The sequence below is a fragment of the Aquarana catesbeiana genome, linkage group LG01, assembly GCF_042186555.1.
Source record: "Aquarana catesbeiana isolate 2022-GZ linkage group LG01, ASM4218655v1, whole genome shotgun sequence".
In the NCBI taxonomy this organism is placed as follows: Eukaryota; Metazoa; Chordata; class Amphibia; order Anura; family Ranidae; genus Aquarana; species Aquarana catesbeiana.
This window is the reverse complement of record NC_133324.1, coordinates 97,320,897-97,334,873: the sequence shown is the minus strand read 5'-3', so window position 1 is coordinate 97,334,873 and position 13,977 is coordinate 97,320,897. Positions and strand designations below refer to the sequence as shown.

The window sequence follows — 13,977 nt, the reverse complement described above, 5'->3', positions numbered from 1 at the left end:
CACTCGCAGACCTAGGTGCACTCGCAGGCCACTCGCAGACCTAGGTGCACTCGCAGGCCACTCGCAGACCTACGTGCACTCGCAGGCCACTCGCAGACCTACGTGCACTCGCAGGCCACTCGCAGACCTACGTGCACTCGCAGGCCACTCGCAGACCTACGTGCACTCGCAGGCCACTCGCAGACCTACGTTCACTCGCAGGCCACTCGCAGACCTACGTGCACTCGCAGGCCACTCGCAGACCTACGGGCACCCGCAGGCCACTCGCAGACCTACGTGCACTAGTAGGCCACTCGCAAACCTACGTGCACTTGCAGACCACTCGCAGACCTACGTGCACTTGCAGGCCACTCGCAGACCTACGTGCACTCGCAGGCCACTCGCAGACCTACGTGCATTCGCAGGCCACTCGCAGACCTACGTGCACTCGCAGGCCACTCGCAGACCTACGTGCACTCGCAGGCCACTCAGAGACCTAGGTGCACTCGCAGGCCACTCGCAGACCTAGGTGCACTCGCAGGCCACTCGCAGACCTAGGTGCACTCGCAGGCCACTCGCAGACCTAGGTGCACTCGCAGGCCACTCGCAGACCTAGGTGCACTCGCAGGCCACTCGCAGACCTAGGTGCACTCGCAGGCCACTCGCAGACCTAGGTGCACTCGCAGGCCACTCACAGACCTACGTGCACTCGCAGGCCACTCGCAGACCTACGTGCACTCGCAGGCCACTCGCAGACCTACGTGCACTCGCAGGCCACTCGCAGACCTACGTGCACTCGCAGGCCATTCGCAGACCTACGTTCACTCGCAGGCCACTCGCAGACCTACGTGCACTCGCAGGCCACTCGCAGACCTACGGGCACCCGCAGGCCACTCGCAGACCTACGTGCACTAGTAGGCCACTCGCAAACCTACGTGCACTTGCAGACCACTCGCAGACCTACGTGCACTTGCAGGCCACTCGCAGACCTACGTGCACTCGAAGGCCACTCGCAGACCTACGTGCATTCGCAGGCCACTTGCAGACCTACGTGCACTCGCAGGCCACTCGCAGACCTAGGTGCACTCGCAGGCCACTCGCAGACCTAGGTGCACTCGCAGGCCACTCGCAGACCTAGATGCACTCGCAGGCCACTCGCAGACCTAGGTGCACTCGCAGGCCACTCGCAGACCTAGGTGCACTCGCAGGCCACTCGCAGACCTACGTGCACTCGCAGGCCACTCGCAGACCTACGTGCACTCGCAGGCCACTCGCAGACCTACGTGCACTCGCAGGCCACTCGCAGACCTACGTGCACTCGCAGGCCACTCGCAGACCTAGGTGCACTCGCAGGCCACTCGCAGACCTAGGTGCACTCGCAGGCCACTCGCAGACCTAGGTGCACTCGCAGGCCACCTGCAGACCTAGGTGCACTCGCAGGCCACTCGCAGACCTAGGTGCACTCGCAGGCCACTCGCAGACCTAGGTGCACTCGCAGGCCACTCGCAGACCTACGTGCACTCGCAGGCCACTCGCAGACCTACGTGCACTCGCAGGCCACTCGCAGACCTACGTGCACTCGCAGGCCACTCGCAGACCTACGTGCACTCGCAGGCCACTCGCAGACCTTTTAGGTACCATAGTTTGGCGCTCTTTCACAGGTGTGTGCAATTTTAAAACTTGACATGTTTGGTGTCTATTTGCTCGATGCAAGATCATCTTTTATGTTTCACCAAAAAATTGAGTATTATATTGTGTTTGTATGCACAAAAATCAATTTAAGTGTATGTTTTTCCTGAAAAATTGCATTTAATAGCTGCGCAAATATTGCGCGACATAAAAAATTGCAGCAACCACCATTTTATTCTCCATGGACTTTGCTTTCAGAAAATATGTAATGATTGGTGGTTCTTGGTAAAAAAATAAAATAAAATGCTTTTAACATGTATGTGAACATTTTTTAAATTGTCCCGGGCAGCAAGTGTTTAATAAGACAGTACAAAAGCAAATATACATTGAGTGTTTTGTTAGACTGGAAGGCCCTTAAACCTACCAGGGTAAGATAGTAAAAAAAAAAAATGTATGTATATAAATCATCAATACAGGGCAATGCGGAATCATAAATGTAAAAAACATGAATAGATGGCTCCCCTCATTACTTGGTCTCAAATCTCTCCTCACTGAGCTCTGCCGAGTGTAACTTCAGCTCTTTGCCCCCTTTTTTTCTGAACTCTCAGGCAAGCTTTATAATTCAGCACATTAAACAGATGTAGAGAGGAGAGGGCTACAGATAGACAAGTACAAATTATGAAGGAGGATTTGTTTCATCTATGTGTATCACCTGAGTCCAGTCGCTTCACTGGGTATATGTAGGGGTTACAACCACTTTAAAGTGGAGTTCCACCCAAACATGGAACTTCCACTTTTTGGAATCCACAGGTCTTTTAACAACAGTACCCTTCCTATTACAAATCAGTAACTAATTCTCGGCTTATGCAAATGCAGGCAGAGCCCCCACCACCACCAAAGCTCCCTGTGATGAGGGAATGGAGCCTGGTATGGTGGGAAGGTGCTCGCTTGCCCCCCCCATCTTGGCCTGCTGGGCTGCATGCACAGATAAAGTCTGGTATGGATTTTGGGGGGTCAATTGATGTAAAAAATGGTTATCAACATTCCTGTTGATGTCAGAGTCAAATCTGATGCAGTACATACACTGTTTACGTTAAAGTGATATTAAGACTTTCTTCTTTTATAACTAAAATAGAAAACATGTCATACTAATCTTCTCTCTGCAATGGTTTTGCACAGAGCCGCCCAATCCTCCTCCTCCTCCTTCGAGTCGCCGCCGGCGCTCCTGGCTTCTCTTCGGCAAGTGCCTCCATAAGAAGCCACTTTTTATGGGGGCACTCATGCGGGCTCATTCAGCCCCCCCTTCTCTGTCGTCACAGGGTACTATTGACAGAAGTGGGAGCCAATGGCTCCCGCTGTTATCCATCTGCCCAGTGAGGAGGAAGAAAGCCAAGAGAGCTGCTGCTCTCATGCCCAGTGGTGGATAAGGAATTGGATTTAGGCTTTAGAACCACATTAAAGAATGTAACCCAGACGGAGAACGTACAATATGTCATTAGGCATAGCTTTGTTATTAAATTCACTAAATGGTAGTTACAATTATTTACACAACTTTCACCCAAAATTCACACGTTTCCATTTTATCGAATTAGCAAAATGTGTGAATTTTGGGTGAAAAAGTTTATAAATCAACCCCATATTGTATCTGTCCTGTGGATTGACAATTTGCAGCATTATTGAGCTGTACATTAATTTCCCTTAAAATTGTGTTTGTTTTTTTTTTTTGTTTTTTTTTTTTGTTTTTTTTTTAACATCAATCAATCATTATTTGAAGTTTTTATAAAATAATTATATATACATACAGTATCTCACAAAAGTGAGTACACCCCTCACATTGTTGTAAATATTTTATTATATCTTTTCATGTGACAACACTGAAGAAATGACACTTTGCTACAATGTAAAGTAGTGAGTGTACAGCTTGTATAACAGTGTAAATTTGCTGTCCTCTCAAAATAACTCAACACACAGCCATTAATGTCTAAACCGCTGGCAACAAAAGTGAGTACACCCCTATGTGAAAATGTCAAAATTGGGCCCAATTAGCCATTTTTGCTCCTCGGTGTCATGTGACTCATTGGTGTTACAAGGTCTCAGGTGTGAATGGGAGCAGGTGTGTTAAATTTGGTGTTATGGCACTCATTCTCTTACTGGTCACTGGACGTTCAACATGGCACCTCATGGCAAAGAACTCTCTGAGGATCTGAAAAAAAGAATTGTTGTTCCACGTAAAGATGGCCTAGGCTATAGAAAGATTGCCAAGAACCTGAAACTGAGCTGTAGCACGGTGGCCAAGACCATAGGGCAGTTTAACAGGTCAGGTTCCACTTCGAACAGGCCTCACCATGGTCGACCAAAGAAGTGGAGTGCACATGCTCAGCATCATATCCAGAGGTTGTCTTTGGGAAATGGACGTATGAGTGCTGCCAGCATTGCTGCAGAGGTTGAATGGGTGGGGGGGGGTCAGCCTGTCAGTGCTCAGACCATACGCCACACACTGCATCAAACTGGTCTGCATTGCTGTTGTCCCAGAAGGAAGCCTCTTCTAAAGATGATGCACAAGAAAACCCGCAAACAGTTTGCTGAAGACAAGCAGACTAAGGGCATGGATTACTGGAACCATGTCCTGTGGTCTGAGACCAAGATGGACTTATTTGGTTTAGATGGTGTCAAGCATGTGTCGCAGCAACCAGGTGAGGAGTACAAAGACAAGTGTGTCTTGCCTACAGTCAAGCATGGTGGTGGGAATGTCATGGTCTGGGGCTATTGGCACTGGGGAGCTACAGCTCATTGAGGGAACCATGAATGCCAACATGTACTGTGACACACTGAAGCAGAGCATGATCCCCTCACTTCGGAGACTGGGACGCGGGACAGTATTCCAACATGATAATGGCCCCAAACACACCTCCAAGACGACCATTGCCTTGCTAAAGAAGAGGGTAAAAGTGATGTACTGGCCAAGCATGTCTCCAGACCTAAAGCCTATTGAGCATCTGTGGGGCATCCTCTAACAGAAGAAGGAGGAGCACATGGTCTTTTACATCCACCAGCTCAGTGATGTTGTCATGGAGGAGTAGAAGAGGACTCCAGTGGCACCCTGTGAAACTCTGGTGTACTCCATGCCCAAGAGGGTTAAGGCAGTGCTGGAAAATAATGGTGGCCACACAACATATTGACACTTTGGGCCCAATTTGGACATTTTCACTTAGGGTGTACTCACTTTTGTTGCCAGCGGTTTAGACATTAATGGCTGTGTGTTGAGTTATTTTGAGGGGGCAGCAAATTGACACTGTTATACAAGCTGTACACTCACTACTTTACATTGTAGCAAAGTGTAATTTCTTCAGTGATGTCACATGAAAAGATATAATAAAATATTTACAAAAATGTGAGGGGTGTACAGTGTGTGTATGTGTGTGTGTGTGTGTGTATATATATATATATATATATATATATATATATATATATATATATATATATTATACTATACTGTGTATATATATTTTAAAAAATTAATTATGCATTCATAACAAACCGGTTGGATTAATAATAAGAAAACCTTGCACCGTTTGAGTCTTGGCAGACTGTAACATTGGGATGTTTTAGTTTCTGATAGGACAGAGAGAAAAGGGGGTGTGTATCTCCTCTGAATCATACAAGTCTATTTTTAGCTATCAGAAAAAGCCTTCCCAGAACATAGGGCTTGCATAGAGCTTACTGCATGATCCCTGCAAGTGGTAAATATTGAATAATTATAAGCAATATTTTATAGTTATCTGGTTAAAATAAAATGCATTAAAAAAACAATCATTCCCTTTAATTATTCATACTGGGCTATTTTTCATCTAACATGAATTAAAACATTTTGATAGACAACATAAATGTTTGCATACAATCAAAATAACACAATAACTCTTGTCATTGAACTCCTAAAGTCTCTTTTGTCAGTATTTTCTCTTGACTAATTAATTGACTAATTAATTAGGTTGTCTATACTCTCTAAATACCTGGTTAGCTAGAATAAATAAAACTGCCTCTTCTCCAAAAGTTAAAATATATGCTATAGTATATTTTTGGCAAACACACATTTTATTTTGTTTTTTTTCTTATAATTTACCTGACAGTAATTTGTGATGTCGGTTCACGTTTTTACATGTTTGCTATTCCATGTTTCGATTAATTTTTCATATGGGTATTTTTAAATGTTCCCTCTAGCAGGCATCTGTATATCATGAAATATGTGATCAACCCTTTTAACTGTTGACTTAAAACATGTGGCTTGTCCATGGAATAGGTTCACTTTAATGCCCCTTGCCCAGTAGTACAGTATATACTTAATTTTCCTTTACTCCCCCACTACTCTGTTCAACCAACAAGTGTGGGGAAAGGAAGCACTGTGTAAGCTTTGAGGCACTCTAGTCGGAGCTTACAAAGGGTTGCTGAGGAGAATGGGGGTTATTAAAAAACTTGTTGTTTTACCCTACACCAAAGCACAGGCTTGCCATATGTTCATTTCTTAGTATAACCTGTCTGTCCTAGCCCTTGGTTTCAAACTTCACTATTAATTATCAGACCATTTTTAATTATCAAACCATCTGTGTACTGCAAGAGGGCAGTAATAACTCTTCTGATAGTGAGGAGTTATCATAGTTGCATGGAGAGATTGCCTAATTTATTGTAAAACCATTCCTTCAAACTGGATGATTCACTGGCATAAAATGTAAAAGGACTATTTGGACAAGCATCACAATGCATGCCGCCTCACCTGCCAGCCATGTGGGAATGGATGAATTTATCCCTGCCTATAAATTTCATGCAGACATTTGAACCCTCTATGGCTAGATCTTGGCTTCTATGATTAAGCCCTGAAAAGGGCAAAATGCATCTGAGGAGTTCTCGACAGGTGGAGAACAACAGCTGAAGCCATCTCTTTCCCATCTCATTCACATTTATGCAACAGGTAGTCAGTGTCTATGTGCAGATGACCACAATTTTGTTGTAGATCTTGGCATCTTGCAATAAATACTACTGAGCAGGAAGCCGCGACTGCATTTATAATGAACATATATGGCTGCCCCCGTGAGCATTTATATAGTTGCAAATTATAAACTCTATATTCTCTCTCTCTCTCTCTCTCTCTCTCTCTCTCTCTCTCTCTCTCTCTCTCTCTCTCTCTCTCTCTCTCTCTCTCTCTCTCTCTCTCTCTATATATATATATATATATATATATATATATATACACAGTGAATATAAAAAGTCTACACTCCCCTGTTAAAATGTCAAGTTTCTGTGATGTAAAAAAATGAGACAAAGATAAGTCATTTCAGAACGTTTTCTACCTTTTGATGTAGTGACCTGTAAACTGTACAACTCAGTTGAAAAACAAACTAAAATCTTTTGGGGGGGGGGGGGGTGGAATAAAAATAAAAAACTAAAATAATGTGGTTGCATAAGTGTGCATACCTTTAAACTAATACTTTGTTGAAGCACCTTTTGATTTTATTACAGCACTCAGTCTTTTTGGGTATGAGTCTATCAGCAAGGCACATCTTGACTTGGCAATATTTGCCCACTCTTCTTTGCAAAAACACTCTAAATCTGTCAGATTGTGAGGGCATCTCCTGTGCACAGCCCTCCTCAGATCACCCCACAGATTTTCAAATCTGATTCAGGTCTGGGCTCTGGTTGAGCCATTCCAAAACTTTAATCTTTTTCTGGTGAAGCCATTCCCTTGTTGAATTGGATGTATGCTTTGGGTCGTTGTCATGCTAAAAGTTGAAGTTCCTCTTCATGTTCAGCTTTCTAGCAGAAGCCTGAAGGTTTTGTGCCAATATTGACTGGTATTTGGAACTGTTCATAATTCCCTTTATGTTGACTAAGGCCCCTGTTCCAGTTAAAGAAAAACAGCCTCAAAGCATGATGCTGCCACCACCATGCTTCACTATGGGTACGGTGTTCCTTTGGTGATGTGCAGTGTTGTTTTTGCGACAAACCTATCTTTTGGAATTATGGCCAAAAGGTTCAACCTTGGTTTCATCAGACCATAACACATTTTCCCACATGCTTTTGGGAGACTTCAGATGTGTTTTTGCTAGATTAAGCTGGGCTTGGATGTTTCTCTTCGTAAGAAAAGGCTTCTGTCTTGACACTCTACCCCATAGCCGAGACATATGAAGAATACAGGAGATTGTTGTCACATGTACCACACAGCCAGTACTTGCCAGATATTTCTGCAGCTCCTTTAATGTTGCTGTAGGCCTCTTGGCAGCCTCCCTGACCAGTTTTCTTCTCGTCTTTTCATCAATTTTGGAGGGACGTCCAGCTCTTGGTAATGTCACTGTTGTGCCAAATTTTCTCCACTTAATGATGACTGTCTTCACTGTGTTCCATGGTATATATAATGCCTTGGAAATTCTTTTATACCCTTCTCCTGACTGATACCTTTTAACATTGAGATCAATCTGATGCTTTGGAGCTTTGGAAGCTCTTTGTGGACCATGACTTTTGCTGTAGGATGCGACTAAGAAAATGTCAGGAAAGACCCACTAGAACTGCTGAACTTTATTTGCGGTTAATTAAAGGCACTTTAAATGATGGCAGGTGTGTACTGACTCCTATTTAACACGAGTTTGAATGTGATTGCTTAATTCTGAACGTGGCTACATCCCCAGTTATAAGAGGGTGTGCACACTTATGCAACCACATTTATTTTATTTTTTTATTTTTATCCCCCCGCCCCCCCTTAAAAGATTTGTTTCTTTTTTAAATGAGTTTTACAGTTTATAGGTCACATTAAAGGTGGAAAAAGTTCTGAAATTATTTATCTTTGTCTCATGTTTTTACATCACAGAAACATGACATTTTAACAGAGGTGTGTAGACTTTTTATATCCACTGGGTGCGTGTGTAAATATATATATATATATATGACGAAAAGTAGCTTTCTCTGAAATGGTGCAGGACTTTTTTGTTTTGAATTTAACTTTCTTCCCAAAAGTGTCTAGCAGTTAAATGTTACGCAAGCTATAGGGACAGTATAACCTTTTGAGTAAAGGTTCTGTTCACTCTGTACAGTGGAAAAAACTAAAACTTTACAATGTTCCATCACTTTTTACAGCTCAAGGCTTTTACTAAATAGAGTGCATTTCCATTAGGTGTGTCAAACATCAAGGTAGATTGTTGGACACTATCTGTGCCTCCTGTCCACATACTAGTGCCACTTAGGGCAGGGCAAACCTGTGAATTCCACCTTCTGAAACTATATATGCAAAATAATGGTGCGCTTGTTTAGCACTAAAACTTTTACATAAAATAAATCAAACATATAAACAACATCCAGTGCATCTCCACACCTAAACAATAAATAACCATGACGTGCAATAGTGAAAAAGTCCAATGGTGATTTGAAAGTCCAAATCTCTGATGATTATAAGATGAGTGGGTGACCCTCTCACTCAAAAACAATCAATTTCAATCAGTGGCAAAATGAAAAAAAAAAAAAAAAGGTTTGCAATGTCCTCCACCATCCACCTCTGAGTGAATTGGCTGCTCACCTTAGGGTCAATTCAAGCCTTGTGTATTGATATAGGAAGATCTTCAATTATCAGGAACACCACCTCAAGTAGTTAGGAACATACACCTTGTATGAAGATTGATTCTTGATAATGCTCAGGATATATAGAGAAAATTCATTGCGTAATACCATTTAACGTTTTAATAAAGCATGAGTGAAGTGTGCACTCACATTTTCCACATCTTGTAATTATTGCAAGTACATTCTCTAAAATACGAGCTCCTCGTCTCCTCACCACTAATTCCTAGTGTGCGAGACACCAGAAGTGACATCACCAACTACACTCGACTCGTTCGCCACTTTTGTGACTTCTTCAAGGGATAGAAGAAGAATCCCTTGAAGAAGTCATGTGACAACTGACAAACGCATCAGGTGGAGCCGGTGACGTCACTCCCGGTGTCTCTCGCACTCTGAACTAGCGGTGAAGAGGCAAGGAGCTTGTATTTTGGTAATTGTACTTGCAATAATTACAAGATGTGGAAAATGTGAGGGCACACTTTCCGTCGGCAGCGGCGGAGGTGATCGGATGTTTCCCCTTGCTGGGTATGGAGACGAGTGAGAAGAAGGTGGCCCTCACCCGTCTCCATAACATTGCAGGGTGGAAGCGATGTCAAAACGTCACTTCCGCCCATAGCTCTTAAAGGGGCTTTTTTTTTTTTTAATTTTTTATTTATTTTTTTTGCATATTGCATTATAGTGTAAATATGAGATCTAAGGTCTTTTTGACCCCAGATCTCATATTTAAGAGGTCCTGTTATGTTTTTTTTCTATTACAAGGGATGTTTACACTCCTTGTATTAGGAATAAAAGTGACACCTTTTTTTTTTTTTTTTAAAAACAACAGTGTAAAAAATAAAAAATAGGAAAGTGATGGTGCAGCGCTAGTGACAATTTAAAATTTAAATGGGTAGTCTAAAGTGCATAGATGGCCTAATACACATCTAAAATATATCAAAATAAGAATAATTGTGAAGATATCAAACAGTATACATGTGCAATATTGAAATAATAGGTGATTAAACCGATGTGTAACATGCATATCAAATGCAGTGATATCAGGTGATTAAACCAATGTATACCAAACATATAAATGCAGTGATGTCAGGTGATTAAACCAATATATACCATACACATAAAATACAGTGAACAACTTATTATAAACTCAAAAGCAATAATAGAAAAAATGACTGAACAAAGAAAGAGTCCACTGAGTGAGAAAAAAGTGTTTGATGAAAATGGAAATGTCCAATACATATGTATCTTGATGCCCCAAATGGTAATTATCAAGCCACCACTAAACGTGCATGGAAATGGGGGGATGGAGCACCGCCACCAATAACACTGAGGCTTATCGGAAAAAGTGGATTCGGTAGGACATACGCCCTATGACTTGTCAGTGATTCTTCACCAAAGATAATAAGGCCCAGATGGATATAGGCGTTGGTAGAATTGGGTAAAAAAATCTTCTCACAAGGACAACCGGTCGACAAGAAAGGAGGCTCCATGATATATAAAACGTCTCATGGATTCAAAAGTATAAGGCCAAAAAAGAATTAAAAAAACGCACATAGCGTCAATCCGCATAACACAAAATTTATTAAAAAATGAAAGATTTACACTCACATTTAGAAGAGGTAAAACAAGCGCTTGTTAATCGATAAAATGACACAATGGGAACAGCAGTCTCGACCGGACGCGTTTCATCCACGAAGATTTTGTCTGGGGTGTCTTTTTATCGATATTGCACAATAAATTTTTTATATATATATTCTGAGCATTATCAAGAATCGATCTTCATATGAGTTGTATGTTCCTAACTACTTGATGTGGTGTTCCTGATAATTGAAGATCTTCCTATATCTATACATAAGGCTTTAATAGACCCTAAAGGTCTCCCCCTAAGGTGAACGGCCAATTTACTCAGAGGTGGATAGTGGAGGCTATTGCAAAATTTATTTATTTTTATTCATTTTGGCACGGATTGAATTTTATTGTTTTTGAGTGAGCGGGACACCCACTCATCTTATAATCATCAGAGATTTGGACTTTCAAATCACCATTGGACTTTTTTCACTATTGCACTTTATGGTTATTTATTGTTTAGATGTGGAGATGCACTGATCGTTTATATGTTTGATTTATTTTATGTAAAGGTTTTAGTGCTGAACAAGCACACCATTATTTTGTATATATTGTTTTTGGGTGTGAGTTCACTAATTGAATAGTTGCAGATGTTCACACATCTATATATTAATTAATTTAACACAAGAAGGTAAAAAGTTATTTTTTACACATAGCAACGCACACGTTTTTTACATATCATTTTACACCTTCTGAAACTCACATGATGAGCTGTATATCTGAAAAGTTAGCTATAACTTTACCTTTAATTTCCATCAACTGATTCCTATTGAAACACAGACTTTTAAGCTGGTCCAATTACTGAGGACCAGACAAGAGTAGATGCTTAAGGAAATTCCAAATTCCAAAGTTTTACTTTCATCTTATACCAAAATATATGCAATCACAGTAAAGATAGATTCTTGATAATAGACCCAAAACCTTATAATTATTGCTTAGCTTTATATTTTTTCTTAATGTATTAAAATCAATTAAACTCTGGTAAAATGTAACCTTTTCCTAATTTTTCTGCATTTATTGGCATTAGCGTTTACTATGTCTATATCTTAATCTGCGTACCTCTATCCGTCTTCTCTTTCTGTATCTTTTTGTTTTGGATTTTTTGTCAGACAATAAAAAAATGTTTTGCCTCCCCTATTGCTTTATCTCTTACAAGCAATGCGTGGTTTGTACTTGAAAGAATACTGTCTTAGTTTTTTGTGAACCAACAATTCAAACCTTACAAAGCAATAATACAGCGCATATAGATGCCAGTAACTAGCAAATGTCGTGTTTTCCTGTTGATTACTGCAGTTACCGAATTTTACTATACCTTGGTGAAATTTGGAAAGGTTTGCACCCAGCTTCCTTATAACTTTTAGTGTGTTTGCATCTAGCAAATATGCATGCTTAAACCTGACATATTTGCTGATTAAACATTCCAAGTTTAGTAATGATCCTATGGGCAACTATAGATCATTATGGAATGGCAAATTTCCTGAAGTAGTAAATTGCGGCTTAAAAATGTTGTATTTCCAGAGTGGCCATTTTTTTCTAGTTAAGCAAAGTAATTAAAATATAATGTTGTATTCCAACAGGGAAGAAGAACTCTATTCTCCAGCAACGGTTTCAAAAGGACCTCAACACAGGAGTATTCAACAACCAGGAGAGCGAGATACTGAATCAGATCGTGAAACAGGACAGGGAGATGATAGAGGGAGCTCCCTCAGTTAGCTACCAGCAACTTCCAGCTCTAAATTCTAGTACCAGCTCATCACTGAGAATGAGGACCCAATCTCCCCCTGTTTATACTGCTAACAGTCTGTCTCATGGGAATCTACAATCTCCCACACCAAGTCCGCAGACACCGCAACAAGCGGCTATGTTTTCACCATCCTTCTCAACAGCTGCTTGTAGTCCTTCAGTACAGAGTCCACTGGCGGGCCGAACATTTCAATACAGTTCCCCCACCGCTTCACAACTTTCATTAATACAGCATCAGCAGCAGCAGCAGCAACAACAACAACAGCATCAGCGGCAATCAATATCTGGTTCAACATCTGTCAATGAAGCTCACAAGAGCGCTCAAGCTCTACCAAACTCTAACCTAACAAGAGAAGTGAGGCCTCTCTCCGCTTCGCAGCCTTCTTTGCCCCATGAGATCTCTCCTCTAGTGACTAAGCCACACCAAACTGTAGGGGAGTCATTAGCTTCTCTACCACAGCCAGTATCAAATGTGCAGCCTTCAGGTGCTCAGTCTGGGAGCCGGAGCAATGTCCCTCCCCGGGTGGCCCTGTTTCGACAGATGTCCTCAGGAGCTTTACCTCCTGCGAGGGCTGGGGCACCAGCCCAACCATCCACGTCAGCCCCAGCTCCCAGCAAGGATTCTACCACAGGACCAACCACCGATACAGACACAGACAAACCACGTTATTCTTCAAATTTATGATGCCTCTTATCTGTACATAAAGACAACTCTGAATTAAACTGAAAACATCCCAAAAAAACAGTTTTAATCTATAGAATTCTAATATCTATTATGAAGAAATAATTTAGATGGCTCAACCGTACATAAAGAATGTAAAGAAAAAAAAAAAAAAAGAAAAAAATATATATGAACTGATTAGCACTAAAACTACTATGAATATACATTCATATACATATATGTGTCTTCCTTTATTTTAAACATTAAAAACATTTTTTTGTAACTTTTTTTTTTCTCTTTGAGTAGACATTTTCAATTCATTCTTCTTAATGTTCCTAATTACCAGAAGGGAATTACATTTACATACAACTAGCAATTATTATCATTCAAAATTACTGGTAATTATTTAATTTTTTTTCCTCATCTTGTACATTTTATTGTCACAGAAAAAACGAATGCATAATATAACATCGTAGATCAGTGCCTGTCCATTCTTTAATATAGCACATGTGTTACAGCTAGATTAGGTTTAATAATTACCATCCGCTCCATGTTATCATTAAACCTAAATAGTGCATATTTGCCTACGGATCATAAATTGCAGCCCAAATGGCTTGACCTCTGATCTCTCCAGCTCTCCACTTGAATACCATATTCTTGCTCAGACCTGACACATAGTCATAGTTAATGACAAATCCCAGCAACCACCAGGCAGAGGTAAGGACAATGCTGAGAAATGAAGGACTGTT

At 41.3% G+C, this 13,977-nt stretch overlaps 1 protein-coding gene across 1 annotated transcript in view; it reads left to right on the top strand.

The window, feature by feature from the left end:
* Positions 1-13,511, top strand: part of HCN1 (hyperpolarization activated cyclic nucleotide gated potassium channel 1) — a 649,367-nt gene extending 635,856 nt beyond the window's left edge. The window contains exon 8 of the mRNA XM_073622158.1: positions 12,402-13,511. Coding sequence (XP_073478259.1) covers positions 12,402-13,252 — 851 coding nt within the window. The 3' untranslated portion in view covers positions 13,253-13,511. The remainder of the gene's footprint in view (positions 1-12,401) is intronic.
* The last annotated feature ends 466 nt before the right edge of the window (positions 13,512-13,977 follow it).